This window comes from Silene latifolia, chromosome 1 (genome assembly GCF_048544455.1).
Source record: "Silene latifolia isolate original U9 population chromosome 1, ASM4854445v1, whole genome shotgun sequence".
Taxonomy (NCBI): Eukaryota; Viridiplantae; Streptophyta; class Magnoliopsida; order Caryophyllales; family Caryophyllaceae; genus Silene; species Silene latifolia.
The window spans coordinates 124,170,739-124,185,281 of NC_133526.1; the positions used below are offsets into that span (position 1 = coordinate 124,170,739).

Consider the following 14,543-nt stretch of genomic DNA (forward strand, 5'->3'; position numbering starts at 1 on the left):
AAAGTTTTCTTGTCCGGAAAGTTATACTGAGTCAGTGTTTATGGGATTGTGTAAGTTGTGATGTCTATTGATGTGGTAGTGGTGCCTCGGGTGGTGATCTGGGCACGGTACTTCGTGTTGTGATGTGGGTATTTTTGCGCTGCGGTGCGGCTATTGGTGGCGGTGTTGCGATGCCGTCATCAGTTGTGGTGGAGTAGGCGGGATGATTACGATACGAGTTTTCAAAAGTGTGTACAAGTAATAGTTGTTTTGTTTACTGCTGTTTCTTGCAAGTTTCGTTTGGACATATAGACTGTTGTTTTGTTTATTGATGTAACTTACCAGTTTCAGCTTGGGAAGTGAGGGTAGAGTATAAAATGAAAGAGAGTTGGGTATGTTTCCGTTGTTGTTATGAGATAGTAATATTCTGTTGATGGGACACAGTTGCGAGAGGTTATTGGAGTACTTGTGATCTTCTTTTAGAGGAGGCATTGGTTTACATAGTAATGTTACGTGATTTGTGGAACATGTGTTGTACTGATATGGAAGTTGCAAGTGGTTCATAATCTTTTATTGGGACAGTGAGTATAGGGTGTTGGAAATTAGTATCATGTTAAGTTATGTATGAGTTTTGCGGTAATGAAAGAAAAGAACTTGAGGATCTAGTGTGAGTGTACGTAACAAGTGTGGATCGTGAGTTATGCTTTTGGCGATAGGTTTTTTATATAGAGAGGTATGTTGTGTTGCGGTAATGTGCAAGAGTTGGAGTGTTGGTTATGCTAAGGATTTTGTGGTATTGGTTAGATGGAGTGCAGAATGAGTTGAGGTATGAGAACTGTTTAAGTAAGAGAGCCTTGGAAATAGGAATGGTTATAGGTGTTGAGGTTATAGGCGGTTATCTTTAACATGTGGTGGTGATGAGGATAATGAGAAGATATAGCTAAGGATCTAGTATTAGTGAGTTACGAGGACGTAACATTTATCTTAAGAGGAGTAGGATGCGGCAAAGAGTGTTTGATGGTTGTACATGTTGTAGTATAATAGGAAGTAGAGTGTTGGTGTAGCATAAAGAATGGATTTGTATTGTGATTGATTTTATTAAAGGTCATGGCCGTGCTTGTAGTAGTGTGGTGTCTAGGAGTGTGAGAATACTTCGATAGTGTTGACAGTTGAATGATGATATTTATGAGTTCGATAGTGTTGACAGTTGGAAAATGATGTTTATGAGTGTGAGTAAACTTCGAGGACGAAGTTCCTTTTAAGGGTGGTAGAATGTAACATTCCGTTTGATGTTTATGAGTGTCTCGATATTGGATTTTCTAGTGAATAATGTGTTACGGAGCTAGAAGCGTTTGTGGATGGTAGTTGGTAGTGTATGGAGTTAGTGTCGAGAGAGACTATAATGTAGTTGATACGATATCGTGAGCCGTGTTGTGGAGGTAGGCATAGTTGGTGGAGTTGGTGTTAAGAGTTCCATGTTTTATAGGTTGGGGTTTTGTTTTGAGTTCTTAGTTGCGTTGTTGTGTCTTAATCGAGTTAGTATGTTTGTTTTGAGTATGAGTTGAACTTCGGGGACGAATTGTTTTTAAGGAGGGAAGACTGTAATACTACAGTTTTCTATGTCTATGGGTACTCTATCAAGTGGGGCTTACTCTGTCGAGTAAGTATGTTTTTACGCAAAACAGTAGCTGACCTGATGGGTACTCGATCGAGTACGTGTGGCACAAGATCGAGTAAGGGGCACTCGATCGAGTAAGTGTGTTTTTACGGGTTATTTGCCGGATTTTGATAGCAACGCGAGAAGGTTATAAAAATATATTTCGTCATTTCTTTTTCACTCTTACCTCATTATAAGTTTCATAAAAGAGAAAGCAAGGTTACCTAGCTCTCCTCTCTCACATTGCTATCAAATCCTAAGGGCTAGAGTCGTCGGATCGTTGAGTTCTTTACGCCGTTGAGACCGTCGCATTGTGGGTAAGATCCTAGTATAGTTTTTATATCGTTTCATTGATTTTAGTTGAAACCCTAATTGGGTAATTTGGGGGTTTTGGGGAGTATTGTTGATGTTAGATTGTGATTGTATGATTGTGTGTTTATAGGAGGTGATTTCGTTGAAGAACGATTATGCTTAGCTGATTGTGACGATCTTGGTGATTGCTTTCCAGATAGGATTTCCCTACTCAGTATTGATTACATAATGTTGTTGATGGTTGATAATTGTTGTTGGTTTGTATCGTATTGGAATTGATAATTGGTGACTGTGTTGTATGTTGTGATTGTTTGTCTCTGGTTCTCAAGGTGCGTCCTCGGCTGAGTGAAGTCACTTGCGGGAATGGCTTCACGCCCTTGATTCGCCCTCTGTGGAACCCACCACAGAGGGGATGTGCACATTAATGAACATGGGTTTATCGCTCGGATGAGATGAGCGGGGCTTAGGTGGGAACGGCAGCGCGGTCCCCATCGCGGTGTGGAATACTTGTTGCGATGAGTATTCTGGCAGGGCTACACACTTTAGTGTGTAGTCAGGTGTGTGGATATGTGATGGAGTTTGGGTTAATTGAATTGGTTGTGGTATTGTTTTATTACAGTTGTTTGTTTTGTGTAATCAGTACTGACCCCGTTTAAATGTTTTAAAAACTGTGGTGATCCATTCGGGGGTGGTGAGCAGTTGTCTAGCAGGTATACTATGGATGCGCGCGGGATTAGCTGGGGATGGAGTTGCCACGAGTCTGATAGTAGTCTTATGCTGTGTTGTCTTTATACTTTTGTTACTTCAGTTGTAGTTTGGTTGTAGAACAGTTGTACTTTACTTTATAGTTAGTTTTGTCATGTAATCACTTAAACTTATTTATTAAAGTATGTTTTTTTATTATCTATTTGATATACACTGCCTCGGGTAACCGAGATGGTCGCATTCTCATGCCTTAAGTGGTCCTGGTAAGGCGCTTGGAGTATGGGGGTGTTACAGTTATAAATTGGGTCTTATGTTTCTTGTTGGGTATGCATCTTTCTCATGATTGGTAAGTGGTGAATTTATGACTTGTTTACATTATGATCATGCAAATTATTGTTGCTCTTATTTGTGACTCGAGTGTGACGTTTTACATAGTGTGACGACTTGACATTCATTATTTACCCCTTTCGGACCTTTGGTTACGGTTATGTGTGCCATGTTTCCGGATTGGGTTATCCTTCCGCCTTTTTTTTTGGACCTTTGGTTACGGTTATGTGTGCCATGTTTCCGATTAGAGGTTATTCGACCTTTGGTTACGGCTATGTGTGCCATGTTTCGAGTCTTGGATGCGATTGGTATATCGCTTATCGAATCGGGTGACGTCCATCCCGAGAGTCTGGATCTAGGTTTAGACTAGGACCGTATTATTATCGTTGTCCTACCAGGAGGTTGGAGTCTAGGTTGTTGTCTTGTGAGTTTTTGCTTAGTATATGTCTTAAACTTTGAGTCAAGTCAATATGAGATTGGATGACCTAGTTGTTCTACCTTCTTGAATGCATACTTACTCTTAATTTATCATGCTTATCTCACTATGATTATCATTTATATTCCCTTGTTCATTATTTCAAAGTATGTTGTTCCGTTCAATATGATATTCGCTCACATGTCAAATGACATAGTAATACATGTTTATCATTTGAATAACTCATGGAATAAGTAAGGCGTAAGTAAGGATTGGAATAATAACCTTAGGTGTCTTGGACATGCTTTAAAGGTAGCCTCTTAGCCGGATACTTGTGTGTTGTGTCTTGGACATACTTTAAAGGTAGCCTCTGAGCCGGATACTTGTGTGTTGTCTCTAGGACATGCTTTAAAGGTAGCCTCTGAGCCGGATACTTGTGTGTTGTGTCTTGGACATGCTTTAAAGGTAGCCTCTGAGCCGGATACTTGTGTGTTGTGTCTTGGACATGCTTTAAAGGTAGCCTCTGAGCCGGATACTTGTGTGTTGTGTCTTAGACATGCTTTAAAGGTAGCCTCTGAGCCGGATACTTGTGTTGTGTCATATAAGTCTAATTATTATTCACTCTAGTCTTCTTGTATCATACCATTTATATGGCCATGCGTGTTTATAGTTGTATTATCATTTATGACGGTTTGGTCGGATTGTCTCTTATGTATGTATCATATGACTTATCTATAGTTGACTGCACATGTTTTGAATGTTATTCTTATGTCTCAGTGTTTACATCAAATAGTTATATTTATTATGTTCTAATTTGTTCTTGCTTATTTGTGTTTTGACATAATGTGGCTGGAGAACCTTGAGTTACTCCCCACTGACTGTGGCGTTCATGTTTACATGAATGACAGGTATTAGTTGGTGCATTTATGGGGTGAAGACATGTGTGAGCTAGCGAGTACCTTGACCGTTGGACTTTATTTATCTTTTTGCTAAACTCGCCTTTTAAGCTTGTTATTCGTGGGATATCTTTTCACCTTATTGGCTAGACTTGGTTTGTAATAACCTAAGTTGCTTATCGTTGCTCTTGTTTTGTTGTAATAGTGACACCCGCATGTTAAACTTTAACTAGTAATAAAAAGTTTTTAAAATTTCAGAACTTCAGCTTAAATTTATTAGTTATATTTTCCGCATTATCGCGGGGTGTCACAATGTAAGCGATGCATATATAGTTATGACTGATCTGTCACACTTAGCTTGCTGAGTCGGATACAAGTTTAGTTTTTTTATTCAATATTGTATATTAGCTATGAATATTACGTTAATGAAAAAGATGATGATTTTACAATATACTCGATAAAGCAAACTAGAGAGTGTTTGAGTCCAAGGGGAAAATGTCGACTTTCTTATTTCATATTAGATGACATTTAATTTTATTGAAACAATATTAGTTGGTCTTTGTCCGTAAAAAGCCAAATAAAGTAGATGAAAATACCAATAGTAATAAGATTTCAAATAAGTATCGAAAATAAATATGAATAGGAAAATAGATCATTCTCCTTTGAAGAATGGGTTACACGGTATACAAAAAAATATACTAAAACAAGACCTCAATTGAAGCAAAATAGTAAATTGAATTTAACATGATTTTTACTTTGTAGATTGGGAAGCCATTGCTCATTTTTACTCGATTTTAACTTTTTGTTATATTATAAGTTGGAAATTTAAATTTGGTTTTTATTTTAACCACAATGAGATATTGATCAAGGTGAATTTTAACACTGTAAATTGTTGATCGCCTTATCAAAAGAAATATCCACATTATAATTTGATTTTAAGACTAGCAACGAAGTCAGGTTGAGGAAATATGGTTAGATATTACGGTCGGATGCCCACAAAAAAACTAAAAAAAAAAAACTTTTTTTTCTCTATTTCGTGAGCGGTTTAAATAAAGTTTTTGAGTTTGTTTACCCTTTTTCCCTTTTTCATGAGCGGTTTAAATTAAAGTTTTGTTGTAAACTTTATAAGGTTTAATGTAGCTCAAAATATTACTCGTAATTTTTTGTAATATTATTCAATCCGTCAAATTCATTTGTTGCCCTTTTCTTTTTTTCGTGAGCGGTTTAGATTAAAGGGGAACAAATAATCGAGATTCGAGATAGAGGGAGTACTCCATATAAGTTATGCACAGATTAAATACCTAAAATAATAAATTATTAACGATCCCGTGATTTTCACGGACTCCAAAACTAGTTAGTACTTGATTAAGGAATGATTAAAACTTAAGGTAGGAAAATTTAAGATCTAGGGTTGTGTGTGGAGTGATATATAAAGGGGTATTTATAGTATCCCCTCAATTAGGTTAAAAAAATTGGAAGAGGTTTACAAAACATGACTCTTGTATCCTGAACCGGGTACTGGGCCGCCGACCTCCAGCCGTTCCCCGAGCACATGTCTTCTAAATAGAAAAAAATGGACAAATGTCTTCGGAGCCGGGTAAAGATATGGGTCCACTTCGGTGGGAGAATGAATGGAAAAATGTAAGCAAGTTTTGTTTACAAATGAACACGAGAATCAAAGCGATTTTTTTTAAGAAAATTGAATTGTTAAAACATGTTTTAAATCAATTAAAATCAAGTAAAATTTTCAAATAAACATTGAATTTTAAATAATTAAAACAATTAAAATTTTAATAAAAATGATATTTGTTTCAAGTAAATATATTAATAGAGGGGCGGTAGGAGGAAGTATGGGTATTACTTGTCCGTTCCACTAATTAGGAAAGAGAGACCAATTATTTGATGACAAGTGTAGCCGTGTGTGTGGAGACTGAAGAATGAAATTGTTTATCAAGATTATTCACATAATCTACTTTATTAAACGAACAACCACAGAGCCTATGTGGCGCTCTATGGTTAAAAGTCAACAAGTCCAAATCTAGTTTTTTTCCTTGATTTTAAGGCCCACGTTTTATATGTCATTTAATTACCCAACATTGTTTTTATTCGTTGTTCACTGTGCATTTGTTCATTCCAAAATTTATGAATTCCAAAATACAAATGCATCATAATGACTTATACTGTTATACATAATAAATATACAAATTCAAATAATTAAAAATTTAATAATTGATATGATTGCATAATAATAAAAAAAACGATTTGAAGAACGGAAAATGGTTGTGATAATTTTTTTAGTAAAAAAAAATGAGTAAACATTTACATATATATAGTGATTGAAATAAAACTCAATCTATAATTATAAACGAGTATTAAAAATTTTTAAAATGGAAAAATTAGACAAAAAATTGAGAGAAAACTTATTGAAATCGAAAAAATGGCAACGAATTAAATAAAATACTTCAAAACTGATAAAACAACAATTAAATACGGGTAAAAAAAACTGCATGCAAAATAGTTTTGAAATCAAAAGTCAAAATACCAGAAATTATGAGCACCCAAAAAATTAAAATGATTTTCTATTAATTCAGAAGAACAAGCTGCAACAAATGTTTTTTTGATAAATGCCAAGATTTAATATAAATGCATCAATTTTGAGGGTATGGGCGAGATTTAGAGTGAGAGGTAAGTATAGGAGGTGAGAGATGAAGTCAGAGGGAGGGAAAAGCGAGAGGGTTAAGGGTTTGTGAGTGTTGCATTGTTGCAATGAATTTATATCAAGGCCATTGTGGGTTGTATTTAGGTGTGATTTATGGGCCATTAATTGCTATGTGTATGGACTTTCTCTAAACAACTTGCTCAAATACTTTCGACCCATTTATTATCACCACTTATTTCATATTGGTTTTTTTTAAAGATTACTATACATGCGAGTTTGCGACTATGCGGGTAGATCAGCAAACGGGTCAGAAGAGCGGGTTACGGGTTTGGTTATTTTGGACTCGGGTAAAATACGGGTCATGCCTGTTTTGGGTTTGTAAAATATGGCTTTGTACGGGTCGAGTTTAGACGGGGTTTGTACAGGCAGGGTTAAGATGGATTTGTACGAGTCGGGTTTATACGGGTTTTGAGTTGGGTTAGGGTCTGGATCGGGTTAAATTAATGCCTTTCTACATATATTCATTTTCTTTTATTTTAGTTATAAAAATATAGTTATTGCTAATTTTTTTTTATATATATTTAATATTAAACTCTCTCTCATTCATTCTAAAGGTCTAACGTTTTTCCTTTTATAAAAAGTGGGTTCATGTTACCTTTGGGTGGATGAGAGGGAGTATATGATATCAATAAGAATAATCAATTTTTTTGTCTAATATATTCAATATTGCAACGTTAGACTGATTATTTGATTGGTCAGTTCACGTGCATGACAATTAGTGACTATATATATGCTAATCATTTGATTAATTAATCATGTAGTACATATACTTTAAAACAAATATGAGCATACTTTATTTCAAATTTTTGATAGTTTATAGTATTATTAAATAATTTTATATTGGTTTCATTTGCTTTAAATACAATTTTTTTTAATAAATTTACCCATTTACGGGTCGGGTCTTTACCCTAAATATACGGGTTATTATCAGGTCGGGTTCTTCCCAGGATCATGTTTTTGGAGGGTTTGGTAAGGTTTTTTTCGGACACTAAAAGACAATAAATAGTTTTCATTAATGTAACAATTTAGTGTGATAGTATTTTATGTTATTTTTCGTATTTTAATATGATAATTTTGCATGTATATATTTGAAATGCAAAATTTTGTTAAAATCATTATATCTTTTATTAGGACCATCATGTACGATTTCTTAATTGTTAATGAATTTATAATTTAATTTATTACCTTAAATATGACCATTAAAGTTTTTTTTTTCACTTTTTGATAAAAACAACATTTAGAAAAGCGTACCCGAGCTTTTTCAAATATATACATGAAAAATTATAAGTATAAAGACCGACTCATAATTTAAATTTGCAAGGGTTCGTAATTCTTTAGTCTTTTATGAGTTACGGTGTAGTTTGGTTCATGCATATTATAAGTATATAAAGACTGACCCATAATAATATACTCCCTCCATTCAACTTTTATCACTCCACTTCAATATAATTAATACTCCTCACATATATTGGAGAAATGAGGTGATAAAAGTTGAATGGAGGGAGTAACATTTAATTTTATATATAGTAGGTCTTGACTGGTATATCCGTCTTAAAGAATAGAATGGGTTAAATAACACTCATTTCTTATAGGAGACAATTTTTACAAATTTCAATGCATATTATTTTGTCCTATGTATGATACTTGACCCGTGTTAAGTTTAAGATGGATATATCGGTTTTAAATGAGTGAATATTACGGACCACGGGTCACAAGTCCAAGTCACATGATACAGGTAACAAGTCACGGGTTTAAGCAACGGGTTCATTACAGTTTCGAGTTAGGTCCCAATATGTAGACGTTTTAAAAAAAATCAACTTTATTAAATAAAATATTATTCTGTTATGTTTTTTTATAAACATATGAGTGGTATCCAACTTTAATTATACGAGTTTTGTATATTTGATACAGTTTTATAAAATAGCATATCAGACACGTATCAGCAAAGAAACCATATCGAAACAATTTTTAATAATAACAAAACTTGAAATAGCAAAACCGTGCAATTTGCACGGGTTTAAAACTATATCAAAATAATTTTTAATAATAATAAAATTTGAAATAGCAAAACCGTGCAATTTGTACGGGTTTAAAACTAGTGGGAAGGTAAACAATTGACCAACACCCAAAGCATAGATTTGAGCAAAACATTGGAATCAAGAAGAATGAAGTTGGGATCATGGGACGTAGAATACGCAAAATTCTTCACCTTTCCAATTTCATCTTCATCGTCAACATCCTCCTCTCTACTCCGACCGCTGTGTTGTGGCGCTAAACAACGTTTAAAGGGCATTTGGGTTCCTTGTTCTTCACCGGATGCTGTTGTTGACATTTTCGCTCATAATAACTCTCCGTTTCCTTGTCAACCTACCCTTGTCGTCTCTCTTCATGGCATTGCCTTTGTGAGTCTCTTTTCTTGCACTGATCCTAGTTAGTGATTTTTTTAGGTGGATTTGGCCGGAAATTGTTGCTTATCAGAATTGTTTTTCCGAATTTCGCTTGAGTAAACTTTACCTTTTTGCCAGGTCTTTAACTTCTATTATGAACTAGACTAAGTTATCTTCGCTGCAATTAAACCAATTAGATGCATTTACCCAATAGGGTAACTCATATACTCCGTAATTTTTCAACACTAATTGAAATCATAGTGGGCTGTTGATGCACGGAAATGGTAGGCTGGTACCTATCCAAGTATGATAACTTGATCAACGGAACTTTACTTTACTGTCTTGATCTCTTAGTATTCATTCAAATGGATTGCATTGCAGGAAGATGATATTGTCGGACATTAAACTGACTCACTCAGGAACTGTTGTTTGATTAGGTGCACCGTCCTTAGTGTCGGTTACACTCACCACTACTAATTGCATTATATTTTTTTCTTAATGTTGTGTTATTAGGGTCATCTCTTGTTTGAAATCATCTTTTCTTGTTTCAGCACCTAATTGTTTGTCTAGTTCAGTGATATCAATGTAAAGTCTAGTTCATGCTCAAAAATTGACTGTTGCTCCCTCAACTGAAAATCAACATTAATTCAGTAAATCGAGGATTTCCATGTTCCGGTGTTAGGTGGATCACAATTCTCAAGTGAATGTCCAAACAATAAGGGTCATCAAATTAGTTATTGGGTTTCATATTTTTTATGCACTTGTGCAGCTGTGTGCTACATTTTACTCTTACCATCACTTCATGCTTCATAAAATTCATATTTCCTGTGTATCTTATGGTGCATTGATATTAAATGCTGTGGCAGTAGTACGATCTGTTATTATATTCACAATTACACTCAACAGGGCTAACATCTCAAATATCTGTTACCTGAGAAGTTATTTACTAGTTTTACTAAATTAAGCTACAAACAAAACAGGAAGTGCATCTTGACAACTTTGTGAGTTGTTCCAAGTGGAGATTCTAAATAACTACTTAGCATCTATTGGATCACTGCAGGAAGAACACTATGTTTCCGCGCTGAATTTTATATGGCCACAAGGAGATCGTCTTAGCGAAAGCTCTAAAAGAGGATGCAAAGTCATATTTGCTTGTTACAGAGACAAAATGGGGCAGGCAAGCTTTTTAACGCATACTCGTTGCAAAATTTTGTACAGAGCATTTGCATCATATCCAAATTCACATTTGTACGTCTATATTGTTATCTATATCAGATCACATGGTCGTGCTTTGACGTATTCGGTTTTATTCAAATGACTCGCTATACTCAGAGTTATCTAACATTGTGTCAAAAGTGTTATAACAAGTATGTTGACGTCATGGTTTATTGTAGGATCCAAACACTTTCATCAAGTGACTTCCACTTTTAGGAAATTTAACTTTCTTTTCGTAATTTTAGTCCTGCCTGCAACATTCATTTTGACTGTACTTGTCAAGCTTAATGAGCTTTTCATGTGTGGGATTGCCTGGAATATGGAGGAAACCTCTTTGTACGTTAGTTGTGAACGGTAATAGAGAAGACCAAACATTTCTCTGAGAGTACTCAATTGTGGTCAGACATTGGTTTTGACAATGTCTGCTTGTTTTTGAAAAAAATAAAATAGAAGTGGTTCCAATCATTGTACACGGAAGTGTCTGCAGTAGCTTTTTTTTCCAGTATTGTAGCATTTGGCTTTCAAGTTTTTCTAAAGGTGTGTTTGGAACATTATATTCTTACTAGTTGCTCATCCGCTCCCTTCTTTTCTTTAGCAATATTGCTGCCTCTTAAGGCACTTATCTAAGATTTCCGCATCACTCAAACCTGTCATGGTATTATAGATCCAGAAGTTTGCCATGCGGTTCTCTTCTTCTGATGAATGCCAGGAATATATGGAGGTGTTGAAGGTAATACACTAAATTCATAATATACTTTTTTAAGCTAGCAGAGTTTGAGGGATGAAGTTAATGGCCAGACTTAAATCTGCACGTCATTCTATGTTAACAGTGTCTAAAGAATGGAAGTGAGATCGATGTCCCAGGTGCAATGCAGTCCAATTTCTTAATTGAGGGGTATGAATCTTCCAGTCTTCCACTCCTTTTATAATTTGGAATTTCTCAATAAAAAAAGCGGGAGTGGGACTATCGATTGATCTTTGATTTGTTGCTTAAGGATTGAAAGAGAGCGTATTAACACAAGGCAATCCGCCCCTGCTCCTGAAATTGCTGATGTTGCATTGCCTGATAGCTTTACCGCACTTCTTGCTGGTTGTTTTACCACTACTGATCCCGGTAAAACTAATCTGCCAGCTCTAGTTACTGAATTAGATTATTTTTCAGTTTATTCCTAGCTAACTATTGTATAAAATACCTCAGGAGTACCTCAAGCATCTCCTGAAATTGATCTCAAGGGTTTTCTCAGCGCGGTATATATCAGAACTTTGTTGTTTTGGTTTAACTTTGGTCCTCACCTTAATATGTAGTATTGTAGTAATGATTTGTGAAATGAACTATCAGCTTCATTTTTTTTTTTTTTCTCCAGCTTTTATCTTTCAATCCACTAGGTATTTGACATTTCTTTCTTTCTAGAAAATTTTTTGATTCTGTTCTGCTCCTAGTAATAATGTTGTTTTCTACTCCTAGTAAATGGTCAGTTAACGTGTCTGGTGCTTCTTGGGTTTGTCTCTGATGTCCTTTATTTCTTTTTCATCTGTTTCTTTAATTTCCAGGGTAGCAAGACAGACAAGCCTTTCCTAGGTGAGTAATAGTATCACTGATTGAAGTTGTCATTTTCTCTATTTCACATAAAATTCTCTATGTTACATGCATTCTTTGATAAAGACCATGACAACTTGAGAAGTATGGTAATGACTTCCTAAAGGTGGTGAATGATCACAGACTAACTGAAGGCAATAATCGTTATGAATGAGCATGGCTTTTTAGCTGATGCTCTAAAATTAGAGTACATGGAATTTATAATAATGTGTCGGAGAGTGTTAGGGTGTGTTTGGATTGGAGGATTTGGAGAGAAAAGAAAGGGAGAGATTTGGAAGGATCCATTTTCCCTTGTTTGGATAGCAAATGAGGGTGAAGGAAAATGAAGGGGAAAAGATTTGAAGGGATTCATTTTCCCTCCTCCAAGACAAATTAAAATATCTCCACAATAGGCAAGATTTGGAGGGAATTGTATCCAAACACCCACACCCTATTTTCCCTCCCCTTCCCTTCCCTCTCTTTCTCTTCCCTCCTTCCTCCTCCCCTCACTTTCCCTTCATTTTTCCTATCCACACACACCCTTAGGGTGTGTTTGGATAGTAAATGTGGAGGGAAAGGGAGGGGAGGGGGAAGGAGGGAAGGGAAAGGGAGAGAAGGGAAGGGGAGGGGGAATGAAGTGTGGTTGTTTGGATACAATTTCCCTCCAAATCTTGCCCATTGTGGAGAGATTTTGATTAGCCTTGGAGGAGGGAAATTGGATCCCACCAAATCTCTCCCCCTCCATTTCCCTCTACCCTCATTTGCTATCCAAATAAGGGATTTTAAATCCCTTACTCTCCCTCCCTTTCTTTTCCCTCCAAATCAGTCAATCCAAACACACCCTTAGTGTTTCAATTTTTAATGGTGCCAAAAAAATCACTATTCTTTGGTTCTCAACTATGAAGGAATTTAGCCATGTGGCTTACCAAGTCGGTTGGGATTCTTTTTGTTATTATGATGTAACAATAATCCTCTGGTTTGATTATCGAGTCACCTAAAAACAGTCTCTTTGTTTTTGTGTTTCTTAAACCACCCCCTCCCCTCTTTTTTTCACACCGATGGTTGCTCAGAGAGTCTTAACATTGAATTGATTCCTGCTGCTTCTCTAGGGATCATGTATCTTCTTGTTTACTATCCTCTTCTATTTTTTGCCTTTCAATTTTCAAATCTTTCTCTGTCATCAGACTTGCTGGAAAAGTTGGATAACATCGTAGTTGGACTCGGAGGAGACTTGAGATTCTGAGCAGACGCTAGTCGTACAATGCAAATTGCCTGGTTCTGAGATCGTTAGTTTATTCCATTCTGAGATCGCTAGTCGTACAATGCAATTTGCAAGCCAAAATCAGGTGTTCCTATTCTACGCCCATGAACTCATCTTTAGTCAATTTACAATGCTGAGTTTACAACGTTCGTATCTAATTCCAGCATACTTGTATAAAGTTTAAAAGCTACTGTAGGCTCATATGTGCTTACGAGTGTTAACCTGGACATTTGTAGTTATTGGTTGACAAAACGGTGAATGTATGGGAATCATTCTCGACTGTTTTTTATCTAGTTTTGTGTAAAATGAACTAGTGTAACACCCGTGAAAAATCACGGGGTTGTGTACGTTTTTTCTAAAGATGACTAAATTTTAGTTATTATATAACCAATTCTATTTATTGAACATTAGTACTTTTTAAAAATAAAAAAAGAAAAAATATAATATCCTTATAAATATTAAAATATAAAAATGGAAATTATAACTTTCAAAATTCAAAACTTTAAGATATGTAAATTAATTAATACGATAATATATGATAATGTTAATAGGAGTAACCAATAATTCGCTTTCAAATTGATCGATATTGAGCCTAATAATAATCGGGTTATAAATTTAATCGAGTCCATAATTTCACGGGTTGGGGATCGGTTTCGAGTTTGATAAAATTAAAGAGACAATGAATTTAATCTTAAAAAAAAGGAGAAGTAAAAAACAATATTAATCGAAGGCGAATTGAAAATAATTATATAACCAATTTTAATTACTGAACATGTGTACTATTTAATAATATATATATAGAAATTATAACATTCAAATTTGAGAAATTTGACATAAGTAAACTAATAAAATAACACATGATAATGGTAATAGGAGTAAAAATTGTAAAACGGGATTAAAATAAAACAATTAAGACATAGTTGAAAAAGGAAATTATAACTTAAAAATTTAAGTACTTTAAGTACAAAATCTTTTCATAATGAATTTTTATTTGAAAGAACAAAAAAAAATAACGATTTACGTATGGTGTTTTAGAGGTCGGAAATACGTATGCAACAATTTCATTTGAAACTGGGCCGTGGTTAGAGCCCAAT

General features: G+C 35.0%; 1 protein-coding gene across 2 annotated transcripts; it reads left to right on the forward strand.

The window, feature by feature from the left end:
* Positions 1 to 9,115: 9,115 nt before the first annotated feature.
* LOC141608806 (protein POOR HOMOLOGOUS SYNAPSIS 1-like) lies at positions 9,116 to 13,742 on the forward strand. 2 transcript variants are annotated; one of them, XM_074428151.1, is made up of 8 exons: positions 9,116 to 9,412; positions 10,458 to 10,574; positions 11,277 to 11,342; positions 11,443 to 11,507; positions 11,608 to 11,726; positions 11,811 to 11,860; positions 12,164 to 12,191; positions 13,373 to 13,742. In XM_074428151.1, exons 1-8 carry the CDS (start codon positions 9,176 to 9,178, stop codon positions 13,429 to 13,431), a joined length of 741 nt encoding a protein of 246 aa, XP_074284252.1. In that variant the 5' UTR covers positions 9,116 to 9,175; the 3' UTR covers positions 13,432 to 13,742. The 2 variants fall into 2 exon arrangements, with proteins under 2 accessions (XP_074284252.1, XP_074284256.1); XM_074428155.1 differs by having other exon boundaries at positions 9,118 to 9,412; positions 11,617 to 11,726.
* The last annotated feature ends 801 nt before the right edge of the window (positions 13,743 to 14,543 follow it).